This window comes from Rhinopithecus roxellana, chromosome 1, assembly GCF_007565055.1.
Source record: "Rhinopithecus roxellana isolate Shanxi Qingling chromosome 1, ASM756505v1, whole genome shotgun sequence".
NCBI lineage: Eukaryota > Metazoa > Chordata > Mammalia > Primates > Cercopithecidae > Rhinopithecus > Rhinopithecus roxellana.
This window is the reverse complement of record NC_044549.1, coordinates 161,380,713-161,393,516: the sequence shown is the minus strand read 5'-3', so window position 1 is coordinate 161,393,516 and position 12,804 is coordinate 161,380,713. Positions and strand designations below refer to the sequence as shown.

The following is a 12,804-nucleotide window of genomic DNA, read 5'->3' as shown; positions in this document are numbered from 1 at the left end:
ACACTCTCTCCAAAAATTCCAGAGAATTATCTTCCCCCAATTCCATTTCTCCAAATTTTCCAACAACAAACAGTAAGCCTGGCTAATCTGGTTATAGACTAGGTTATGGAAGTGAGGTGAGATCATGGAATGAAGACATAACTGAGACCCCCAATGAGGCCAATGTTTCCCTTGACCATCCGATTGTGCAGATTTATTTGTAATAGTGGAATGGAGCTTCCTGAACAGATGGCCAATCTAATGTTTTCGCCTGGAATCAGAGAAATCTGGATTAGTCAAATAGCCCTGGTTTAGCTACTTACTGTGTGATCTTGCACGGTGTAATCTTTACACATTTTCACCTAAATTACCTCATCTCTAAAGTGTTCTTTTGTATCTACTTCGGTGGCTGTATCAAATGAAATGTTTGCAAAAATGTTGTGTAAAGAGAAAAACATTCTCCAAGCTAATTTTTTTTTTTGAGACTGAGTCTTGCTCTGTCTCCTTCCGGGTTCAAGCCCTACTCCCGCCTCAGCCTCCCGAGTAGCTGAGATTACATGCGCGCGCCACCACACCCAGCTAATTTTTGTTATTTTTAGTAGAGACGGGGTTTCACCGTGTTGCCCAGGATGGTCTCCTGATCTCAACTAATTCACTCACCTCGGCCTCCCAAAGTGTTGGGATTACAGGTGTGAGCCTGTAAGTTAATACTTAAATCACACAGGAGTTGAAACTATTTTTTTCTGGCTCAGTGCCACTGTTTCATCAGGCTGACATTTTAATCTATGTATTTTTTTCACTTAAACTGGCGAGTTAGGGCGGGGCGCTCAGCATTTGTGTCTTATTCTGAGGCTGTAAGTTCGATGCAGGGCGAAGCCTGGGTCTTGACGTTCTCTTCAGCAGGGATTCCACCAGTCAAGCGCCAGCAGCCGTACCTAAGGAACTCTGATCTGCACACTGCCTCTGTAAGTCAGCCTCTGCTCCTGCTTTCTATTTCATCTCTTTCGGTAAAAGGATTTCTGTCTTTTGGCCCCAATGGCGCCCCCAATGGCGCGTGCCCACGCTAGGTCGCTGAGGAAGAAAGACCCTTCGGGCCTTCTGATCAGCGTAGCTGTTACTGTAGCACGTCCTAATGGTTCGAAGCCGAAGGTCACGAGACTGCCTGCCGTTAGGACGACCAACAGCTAGTTCAACTCAGGATAGCCAAGCGGCTCTCTACAATGCAACCAATGGGAGAAGTCTTTCCAGAGCTCTTTCTCAGGAGCGTTGACTGGCTTATTCTCACGCCAATCAAGGTTTTCTGCACAACTGGCTTTTCTGTCACCAGATGAGATGCGAACCGCTCTCTCCCTCGGTAGAGAGGGCAAAAAGCAGAGACGACCGGGAAATACCACAGAACAGCAAATCACTCCCGGAAGTGGCGTTTGGGGCCGCGTTCTACCATGCAGTCCAATGAACTCCTTCTTTTGGCAGCAAATTCCGTCTTCGAGCCCGCCCAAGAGGAAGAACATTTTGATTGGTTGTTTAGTCGGAGGACACAGAGACTCACGGGAGCTTCATCCAAGCACTTGCAGGTATTGCTCAGTTGGCCTGTCAATCATCTCACTCGCTTGAAGGGGCGGAAACTGGCAGCCCTTTTGGCACCGCCTCTTCCTGGGCTGCTGTGCAAGGAGGCAGCGAGGCCGCCCCGGCTGGGAACAGCCGCGTGGGCGGGGCCGCATTGCACTGTCCCGACAGTTCCTGGGCCGGGAGTGGCCCTAAGCGCGGGGCTGTACGGGGAGGGCCGGGGCGTGGGGCGAACGCGGGGGCGGGGTCGGGGCGGGGCCGGGGGAGGCGGAAGCGGCGCGTGAGCCTAAGTCGGACCCGCGTTGAAGCCAGCGTCCGGGCCGGCGGAGCGGCGTCGGCTGGGTTGGCCGGGGCGGTGTGGCGCTAAAGCCTGGGCGGGCCTGGGGCGAGGAGTCAAGGCTGCGGAGAGGGTGACGGGCGGGCGGAGGGCTTGTCCCCGTGTGGTCTTCGGAGCGGCCAGAGGTCCGGCCTCCGAGCGGTCCCGGAGGAGGATGCGACCGGGGGGCCCCGGGCGGGGCGGGCGGCGGCGGCTGCAGCACTAGCGCCGCGGGGGTTGGGCGGCGGCGCCGGCATGAGGCGTAGGGCCGGTGTCCGCGGGAGGGTGGCGCTGCCGGCGGCCCGGCCGCTCCCGCTGCAATTGCTCGCTGGGCTCGCCGTGCCCTGCCAGTGGGGCCCCCGCCGCTCTGGTCCCGGCCGCCGCTGGTGACCACTCGCCACCCCTCCGGAGGCTTCACCCGCGCCCTCCCCCAGGACGCACCAGCGGAGCTCCGGCCCCTTCGCCCTGGACGCGGAGGCCGCGCTGTGCGGGGCGACGGCGAGGTCGGAAGATGGCCTGGGTGCTCAAGATGGACGAGGTGATCGAGTCCGGGCTGGTGCACGACTTCGACGCCAGCCTCTCGGGCATCGGGCAGGAGCTGGGCGCCGGCGCTTACAGCATGAGGTACTGGGCGCCCCGGGCGGGGAGAAGCCTCTGTCTCCTTGGGGAAGGCCTGCGCAGCGCTGAGTCTCTGCTAGATGCGGCTGCTCCCAGAGGTGCACGGGCCTCCTGGGCTGCGGGTTCGGAGTCCTTGCCGCGTGGCGGTCGGGGGCCATGGAACCCCAAAGGCCTCTGTTCACCCTGGTGACGGGCGGGTGGGGGAGGGTGGCCCCGCAAGCTTCGGCCTCGGACCGCTCCTGAGTGCTTCATATTTGCTGTAAAACACGCCCAGCTATTAGGATGGCTTGGGTTGGTGGGGGAAGGGGTTTCCTTTCCTTACAAGTGATTTACAAGCCCCGTTGGAGCTAGAATATACTGTACGAAAAGGCAGCACTTATATTGGGAGAATACTGTCCAGCGTTTTGGAATCAGTTCCTACTCTGTTGTCCTACATTATGGTTTTTTCTGGCTGCAGATTTTAATCACTTGATGTTAGTAAATTATAATTGAAAGAGCAGCGGTGGGAGTAGCCCTGTGACTTCATTTGTTTTTTTTGACTGTCTCAAAGTGAAGTTTCCCATTTTGGAGACTACCCTCTCAGGCTGTTTCCTCTTGAGGGTTTTAAGATGCAGTGATTGCACCACAATTATTTAGTCTCTGCTGTCTGTACCAGCGGTCATTCATTTTAATATTGAGAGGTTGAAACAGATCTGAGCTTAGTCTCTACCCTTTATCCTTTTTAACTGTTACGAGTTTGGAAGGCTCTGTATTTTTTTAGTGGCTCTATTGAAATATAGTTTGCCATAGCGTTGACTCGATTAATAAAGTCTAAAAGTCAGTGGTTTGGCAGCTTTTCAATAATGTGAATTAAGTGTAGCTTTCTGTTCTTTAGAAAATGCCTGATGTCTTGGAAGTGCTCTACAGTTACCCAGTAGCATTCATACATCTTACTGCAGCTCTAGAGGAGGAATTCTGGGTCAAAGCTGGCCTGGAATCATGGTGGCTGCTCCTTGAAGTAATTGGGTCTTTAAATCTTAAAGAGAAATTCTGAGCCATAAAGAACTCTCAGAAAGGTTGGAGACATTTCTTGGAGTGTGGAAGTGAGTGGTGGAAAGCGTATGAAACCTGGAGTTCCCCAGCGTCTGGCTCTGATTTGGTCTCTGCTGGGCTTCCTGAACTTGGCACCTCTTCTCTCTGCAGTTGTATGACTTAAGGCCTGTAGATGAGGTGGCTTATTTTCTAAAACAGTTGTCTCAGTTGTTCAGGAAATTGAGCTACTGAAAGTCATGGAGTCACCCCAGAGGGAAGTATTAGAGGCAGTGCTTCTCTAGTGAAAACGCACTCCTCTAGTGCCATTCTGCTCCTTAGCTCTGCTGGAAACACGAGGCTTACAGTCACGGCAAAAGAGGCACGTGAAGCAAGTTCATATGTGTCTCTCCTCAACTGCTTCTGTTTTATGGTAAAATGAAAGTTTGCTGCTGAAAAGTTTACTTATTGATAGCTATTTTGAGCGTTTACTTTTTTCTAGGGTTTTATTTGACCTCTAATTTGATTTAGAGATTCAGTCAACTTATTAATGTAATAATTTCTGTGTATGGTTTATTTCCGTGAAAAGGAAGTACAATCTTGATGATTTTAAACCTTTCCCTGACCATGTATTTTTTAAGTAATGTGTGAGATCTTTGTAATTCTGTGTAACCTACAATACTCTTTACAGGGATAAGTTTCCCTTGAATGCTTTTTTGGTTGTGCCGTTTAATCTAAATTTTCAAAGAAATTTGAAGGTAATTACCATTTTTAAGAAGCTTATTTTTTTCATATTTAATTGAGTCCTCAAAAACTAAGAGATGAGAGTGCTTGCCTCTTGCAAATTCAAGGCCCTTTGTTTGAAATTCTCAAACTAAGGAAATTCCGAAATTGACTGGATAAGGAGAAAATGTGAAGAAGGCGTTAGCTGCTGCAGGCCTCCCTGGACTGCAGTTGTACTTTCCATGCCTGGCCCTGGAACCCTGAGAGGGTTTGGTGTGCCCATGAATGGCTCACTCATTTTCCAGCGTGAGCATTCAGTCACTTCCTCTTGCATCCAGTAGGAAGGAAAGCTTATCTTTCAAAGTTCAAGAAGTAAACTTGAAGAAATTACTGGAAAAATGACTTCTTGATACAAATTGATTTTGTCGGCAGCTTTCCATTTTTCTTTCAAAATGAAACATGGTTACTGTATTTGCTTTTTGGATGGCTTCAAACAAGAGGTATTTCTTAACACTTCTCTTAGGGAATGGTTTCCTCATCTTTTGGGAGGATAGTTTGAAAGGAAGAAATGGCTTCTCTCAGTGGTCTGACTTAAAAATAGCCAAGTGTGATGTTTGGTATGCTTGTAGACCTAGCTACTTGGGAGACTGCTTGAGCCCAGAGGTTCAGGGGTGTAGTGTGTGCTATGATTGCTCCTGTTAATAGCCACTGCACTCCAGCCTGGGCAAGAATGAGACCCCCTTCTCTTTCGCTCCCCCCCGCTTCTCTTAAAAAGGTAGGAAAAATATGTTTGTGTAAAATAATGTAGGCTGGTAATATTGGGAATATATTGGGGCTAATTGCTAACATTACCTTTTCTTCTCTTTTTTTCTTTTGGCTCTGGTTCTCATGTGATCTGTGTGTGCTGTTGTATTATACTTTTTTTGTTGTGTTTGTTTTTTTTTTTGGTATTATATTTGGATGTGAGATGTGAACTGCAGCAGATTCTATTTGAAATGAGGCAGGTCAAAAATATTTTTAAAAATCTTGGTTACAGTAACAATTTTAGAGATGGATAGCGACCTTAGAAACCTTTTAGAGTCTAGACCACTCATTTTCTTATACTGTAAATGCATTATCTGAGGGTCATAGATGGTAAAGTGATTGACTTAAACACAGGAAGGCTGATTTTTTTCCCCCACACAGAGTGAAGACTGAAACCCATGGTAACTTGAAATCTGGGTCATTCTTGTTTTGTGAAGTATGGAGTAGATAACCAAATGACTTTAAAAAGTAATACTCGTTAAAACTCAGAGACAGTCTTTGGACCACCTGGTAATTTTCTTTCCATCTCACTGTTTGAAATTTGTCATCTGTAGCCAAGTTAATTTTTAGGATTTGGGGGTTCAATATTGAAATACTTTTGAAGATAATAGGAGGTAATGGCTTCTTTAACTTACTCATAAAAATTTTGATATTAAATTATCACTTTAAAAAAGGTATTGTCTGAGCCCTGTTTGTTAAACTTCACTGTGGTATAAATCTCTTGAAACAAAAGATATACATTATGTATTTTGAAATGGGAGGTACATCCATAGTTTACAAATAATTTGCTAAATCACAACTGCTTTGAGTTAATGACAGATTTCCTATATTGATTGAAAGGTAAAATGTTTAAGAAATCTATTGTACAACAAGGTTACTATAGTTAATGATACAATGTATTGAAAAATGCAAAGGGTGGATGTTAGTGTTCTCACCACAGTGATAACTGAGGTAATACATTTGTTAATTGGCTGAATTTAAATATTGGACAGTGTATACATGTCAAAACATCATGTACATGGTGGGGGGTATGCTATTGTCTGTCGCTTTTTAAAAAGTTAAAAAAAATTAGTGTTGCAGACCCTGTAAGGTAACAGAATTTCAACTTAGATCAGTATTAAGTTAGTAAAAGATTAGTAAGGATATGGTTTATTATGTAGCTATTAATAATTGATGATTTTCTTTTGGTCTCATGCTAAAATAGAATGTCCCTGAGTAGGTGACATATATCTTGGAAGTACAGATGATCCCCAATTTAGGATGGTTTGACCTAAAATTTTTGTTGTATAAGCCATATACATTCAGTAGAAACACCTTCAGTTGACACTGTATGTTGTATTTTGAATTTTGGTCTTTCCCAGGCTAGTGATATATGGTATGATGCTCTCTTGTGATGCTGGGCAGTGGCAGTGAGCCATAGTTCCCAGTCGGCATACTGTGTTGCCAAATGGTTTTCCCTGACTGTAGGCTAATCTAACTGATCTGAGCATGTTTAAGGAAGGCTAGGTAAGCTATGATGTTCAGTAGGTTAGGTGCATGAAATGTTTAAGACTAGGTCTTGCTCTGTCACCGATACTGGAGTACAGTGGTACAATCACGGCTCACTGCAGCCTTGACTTTGCTGGGCTTATGCAATCTTCTCACCTCAGCCTCCAGAGTAGCTGGCAGTGCCACCATGCCTGGCTAATTTTTAAAATTTTATTTTTAGTAGAGGTAAGGTCTTGCTATGTTGGCCAGGCTGATGAATTTATCTTTGATTTATGATATTTTCAACTTACAATGGGTTGATTGGGACTTTATTATATGTTAGGGAACATCTGTGTAGAACAATTTTAGGATTAGTGAAATTTAAAAATTTTATTATGGTTCTTCAGAATACTCCAGAATTGGCAGTAATTTCTGTTTTTTTCCCTAGAATCTTTTCATGAAGCAATTTCTATAAAACTTCTAATTTCAAGGTTTAACAGCTTTTTCCTGGATTTATTCTTGGCTGCATTACAGGAAATGATTTAGTAAATTCACTCATTTAAGAAATTTATTGATTTAAGATTATAGTGTCCACATTTTAAAATTTATTACTATAAAGCTGAGGTTGGCAAACCTTTTTTGTAAAGGGCTAGCTAGTAAATATTTTAGGCTTTGTGGGATGTATAGATTCTGTCACATTTTGTTTTTTACAACCCTGGCTGGATTTAGCTCTTAGGCCATAACTTGTCAATCCCTGCTCTAAAGGATAGAGTCACTGGGCACAGTGGCCTAAGCCTGTATTCCCAGCACTTTGGGAGGCTGAGGCAGGTGGATCACCTGAAGGTCAGGAGTTTGAGACCAGGCTGGCCAACATGGTGAAACACCGTCTCTACTAAAGATACAAAATTAGCCGGGCGTGGTGGCACATGCCTGTAATCCCAGCTACTGGGAGGCTGAGGCAGGAGAATCACCCGAGCCCGGGAGGTGGAGGTTACGGTGAGCCAAGATTGCTCCACTGTGCTCCAGCCTGTGAGCCTGTGGTGACAGAGCAAGACTCTTTCTCAAAAAAAAAAAAAAAAAAAAAAAAAAAGGCCGGGCGCAGTGGCTCAAGCCTGTAATCCCAGCACTTTGGGAGGCCGAGACGGGCGGATCACGAGGTCAAGAGATCGAGACTATCCTGGCTAACACGATGAAACCCCATCTCTACTAAAAAAAAAAAAATACAAAAAACTAGCCGGGCGAGGTGGCGGGCGCCTGTAATCCCAGCTACTTGGGAGGCTGAGGCAGGAGAATGGTGTAAACCCAGGAGGCAGAGCTTGTAGTGAGCTGAGATCCGGCCAATGCACTCCAGCCTGGGTGACAGAGCGAGACTCCGTATCAAAAAAAAAAAAAAAAAAAAAGTTTTGCTGACTATTGAAACCTTACTTTCAAGAAATTATTTTTATGTAATCTCAGCTAATTTATGTAATTCCATTGTTTGTCTATAGATTTTTATTGTGTTCAGTTTTTAAAATTAGGGTTCCCCCGCCCCTAGAAGATATAGTACAGTTTATATGCTTCAATTAGGACTGTTTGAAACTTGGTGGTTTATTGATATGGTCTCATAAATTTGATGTTTCATCATAGTAGCATTTGTTAGTTTTCCAGGACACATTTAAACATTTGCTTTGGATGGAAATACCATCTGATGCTTTTTTCTTTTTTTTCTTAGCTCTAGGTTCTATGACTGATATTATTATTATTTTTAGAGACAGGGTGTTGCTTTGTTGCCCAGGCTGGAGTACAGTGGCTATTTACAGACTTGATCACTGCACACTACAGTCTCCAATTCCTGGGCTCAAGGGGATTCTCCTGCCACAAACTCCCAAGTAGCTGGAACTACAGGTGTGCCACATGGTGCCCAGCTTCATGACTGAATTTAAAGGAGGCTATGTATTATTTACTTTGCTTGTTTTGGGACAGATCTAACAGATGAATATGCAATTGTCAGCCTTTGGTGTAGTTTTTTTTTTTTTGAGATGGAGTCTCGTTCTGTCACCCAGGCTGGAGTGCAGTGGCGCTATCTCAGCTCACTGCAACCTCAGTCTCCTGGGTTCAAGCAATTCTCCTGCCTCAGCCTCCTGAGTAGCTGGGATTACAGGTGCATGCCACCATGCCCAGCTAATTTTTGTATTTTTAGTAGAGGCGGGGTTTCACCATGTTGGTCAGGCTGGTCTCGAGCTCCTGACCTCGTGATCTGCCCGCCTCGGGCTCCCAAAGTGCTGGGATTACAGGCATGAGCCACCACACCAGCCTATGGTATTCTTTTTTTTAAAAAGTGGGCGGATCACTTGACGTCAGGAGTTCGTGACCAGCCCGGCCAACATGGTGAAACCCTGTCAATACTAAGAATACAAAAATCAGCCGGTCGTGGTGGTGGGCACCTGTAATCCCAGCTACTCAGGAGGCTGAGGTAGGAGAATCGTTTGATCCCGGGAGGCGGAGGTTGCGGTAAACTGAGATCGTGCCACTGCACTCCAGCCTGGGTGACAGAGTGAGACTCCGTCTCAAACAAACAAACAAAAAAAATTAACTCTTGAGTTTTTTGGATATTGTGAAATTGTTACCTTGATATGAACTATTACAAAACTAGTTTTTACTCATTCATGTATTCATAGTTGAACTTTTACAACTTTTCATTTTGAAATTTTTCAAGTTACAAAAGTAGTATAGAGAGTTCACATGTACTTTTCACCCAGCTTCTCCTACTTATAAAACCAGAGTACTACTGTCAAAATCAGGAAATTAGCCTTGGTGCAGTACTGTTATCTAAATTACAAAATTTATTTGGAATTCAGTTTTCTCCCTTTTGTGCTTTTTCAGATTCCAATTCAGGATTCTATGTTGCATTTAGTTTTTGTGTTCTGTGACAATTTTTAGTTTTTCCTTCTTTTATGATTTTGACACTTGATGTGTGTAGTGGTTAAAACTGTTTTAGAAACATGTAATTTTGCCGGGCGCGGTGGCTCAAACCTGTAATCCCAGCACTTTGGGAGGCCGAGTTGGGCGGATCACGAGGTCAGGAGTTCGAGACCATCCTGGCTAACACGGTGAAACCCCGTCTCTACTAAAAAAAAAAATACAAAAAGCTAGCCGGGTGAGGTGGCTGGTGCCTGTAGTCCCAGCTACTCGGGAGGCTGAGGCAGGAGAATGGCGTAAACCCGGGAGGCGGAGCTTGCAGTGAGCTGAGATCCGGCCACTGCACTCCAGCCTGGGCAACAGAGCGAGACTCCGTCTCAAAAAAAAAAAAAAAAAAAAAGAAACATGTAATTTTTTGGTGTGGGTGGGGAATGCAACGATAAGATATACTTGTGCATACAATTTAGCCTTGAAAGGATCTCTTATTTTTAGCAGTGATTTTGAGTAGAGTAGGACCACAGTTTTGCTTTTGTTTAGTTATTACTTTGTCTCTATCTAAACATAAATAGGATGCTGTGTATGTTGTAGTAACTTCATAATGAAAGCATCAAGAAATTTGAAAGCATAACAAATTTATTTGAATAACAATTACAAACCATTGTGTATTAACTATAAAATTTTTTAAAATTAAAAAACTTTGCCAAAACAGAGAACTTAGCCAGAAGGGGGTCACTCTCTGTTACCCAGGCTGAAGTGCAGTGGTGCAGTCATGGCTCACTGAACCCTTGACTTCCTAGGCTCAGGTAATTCTCCCACCTCTGCTTCCCTAGTAGCTGAGATGATGAGTATGCGCCACCATGCCTGGCTAATTTTTTTGCTATTTTTTGTAGAGACGGGGTTTCACCATGTTACCCAGGCTGGTCTCAAACTCCTGGGCTCAAGCAGTCCGCCAGTCTCGGCCTCCCAAAGTGTTGGGATTACAGATGTGAACCACTGCACCCAGCCAATTTTAACTTTCTTTGGATGAGTAAATGTTTGACTATACATGTAATTTATTTAATGGAGATGAAAGTATTCAGATTTTGTTAGTAGTGGTTGGTTCATGACCTTGGCTGTCAAGTATGTCTTTCCTGCTGCTCTGTAGTTTACACCACAACGTTCTCATCTATTTCCTCCCCGACTCTTCTAGAAAGCTTAATGACACGTCTTCAGCTTCACAACTCATCCTCACAACTCATCCTCGCTGTGCCTATTTTCAGCTGATTCCCTTAGTTCTTTACTGGGAAAATAGAACTTTCTCTCTCTTTTTTTTTTTTTGAAATGGAGTCTCACTCTGTCACCCAGGCTGGAGTGCAGTGGCGCAATCTCGGCTCACTGCAACCTCCGCCTCCTGGATTCAAGCGATTCTCCTGCTTCAGCCTCCTGAGTAGCTGGGACTATAGACGTGCACCACCATGCCCGGATAATTTTTTTGTATTTTTTAGTAGAGACAGGGTTTCCTCATATTGGACAGGCTGGTCTCGAACTCCTGACCTCATGATCCACCCACCTCAGTCTCCCAAAGTGCTGGGATTACAGGTGTGAGCCACCGCACCCAGCGGAACTTTCATATACTGTACTGGCTTGTGAGTTTTTCTATGGTGTATTTGGGTGTGTATTTCTTATTTATTCTGGTTTGGTCATTTGGGCTTCTTGAATCTGTGAATTGGTTGGTATATGTCACCAGTTCTAGAATTTGCTCAGCCTTCCTGTCTTCAGTTACTGCCTCTATTCCATTCTTTGCTGAGACTTCAATTTAATGCAAAATCTTCTCACTTTGTCCCTTCTTAACTTCTTCATTTTCCATAATTTCCCTCTCTCTGCTGCTTTCTGGTTAACTTCTTTTTACCTGTATTCCAGTCTCCTCATTCAGTCTTCACTTCTGTCTGAGCTGCTATTAAACCTGAGTTCTTAGTTTGGACAGTTTTATTTTCCAGTTCTAGAAGTTCTATTTGCTCTTTTTCTGTTTTTGCTGTCCTTTAAAGTTTCCTGTTCCTTGCAGATAGTTTGAGGCTTTTCTTTTATTTCTTTAAACAGAAATAAAAGAGTAAGCATGATTTTATAATTTGGATCTGATAATTCCAGCATCTGAAATCTCTGCTGGTCTGTGTACAGTCAGGAAAATAGAAATCAATTAGATGTCTCAAGCAGAGAGGGATTTAGTGAAGTACTTGATTGCGAAGGAGCTGGAAGGGTTGGAGGAGGAGGCCATGTTACCTGGTTGTTCTTGGGCTTGTTGCTGGAGGCATGGCTGCTGATCCCCGGTAATTTTCTGCAGCTGCGTTCTGTTGGGTTGCCTGTTTTGCATCTGGCTTTTCCCTTTCCCGCTTTTTAATTTCCCACCAGTGGTTGCCTTTGGAGAACCTGACAAGACTCTGTCTAGCAAGAATTCTTCTATATGTAGTTTTCAGGCTTGTAACCTTCTGCAGTAGAGGCAGAAAAGATCTGAATACCAACAGACGAAATCTGAAACTGGATATATGTCATCTGTTGTTTCTGCTGTTGGTTTTTGCTCCTAGAGTCTTGTTTGACCTTTTATGCCTGGTTATTTTGGGGTACTGGCATTTCAAAATTACTTGGAATAATTCAATGCCTAAATCTTTTCACTTGCTTTTCAGACCCCTGGGAGCCCTACCTGTCAGTGGTTCCCCGGACCATGCTGGAGAAACTAACCAGTACTTTCTCTTCACCCTTACCCTGTGCATTTAGCTGTTTCCATTCCGGTTTAACGTGGATGGCTGTATCCTACAGCCATAAGGCCACTAAAACAACAGTACAGCTTTGCAGTTCTTTCCTCAGGTTGGGTAGGTAAAAGCCACTTTCAGTTCTAGGCTTGCTTGGAGTTACTGCACTTTTTCAGATTTTGGCCTGTTTCCTTATCTTGTTCTTCAATACTTCTAAGAATATATGTGTTCTCTGACAACTTTTTTTTCCCCTATTCTCAGTGAGGGTGGATGGGGTATAGGTTCGTTTAAATTACTTAGCCTGCTGTTACTAAACAGTCAGTTCTCTATGTTGTTTTTTTTCTATTTAGTTTCTTTCGTGTCTCTTTAGAATTCTTATTTAGCTTCCATATATGTTTTATCTATCTTGTCCTTAAAAAAAAATTCAGATTTTCACTGTTTTTGAAAATTAGTACATACATTCATATAATTATATTCAAAGGCTATGAGAGGGTGTACAATGCAGTCTCTGCCTCACAGTAGGGTCTTGCAGTCATTAATTTGACGTCCCTGAAGGCAGCTTACATTGCTGGATTTTTAGGTGTCCTAGTAGATTTTTATACTTCATGTAATCAAGCTTGTTGTGATTTCCAGGTCTTTTTTAGCATCCTGATTTTTGGTGCTAAGCTACATTAAAATTTGCCAACATGTAGATCTTTCAGT

The 12,804-nt window shown here is 44.0% G+C and overlaps 1 protein-coding gene across 3 annotated transcripts in view; it reads left to right on the top strand.

Annotated features, from left to right (window-relative positions):
• The first annotated feature begins 1,814 nt into the window (after positions 1–1,814).
• The window catches only part of UBP1 (upstream binding protein 1), a 52,514-nt gene continuing 41,524 nt past the window's right edge, over positions 1,815–12,804 (top strand). The window contains exon 1 of one of the 3 annotated variants that reach the window (XM_030932848.1): positions 1,815–2,485. In XM_030932848.1, the coding sequence (XP_030788708.1) occupies positions 2,373–2,485 (113 nt within the window). In that variant the 5' untranslated portion in view covers positions 1,815–2,372. The remainder of the gene's footprint in view (positions 2,486–12,804) is intronic. The other 2 variants (XM_010372970.2, XM_010372971.2) reach the window with 2 other exon arrangements.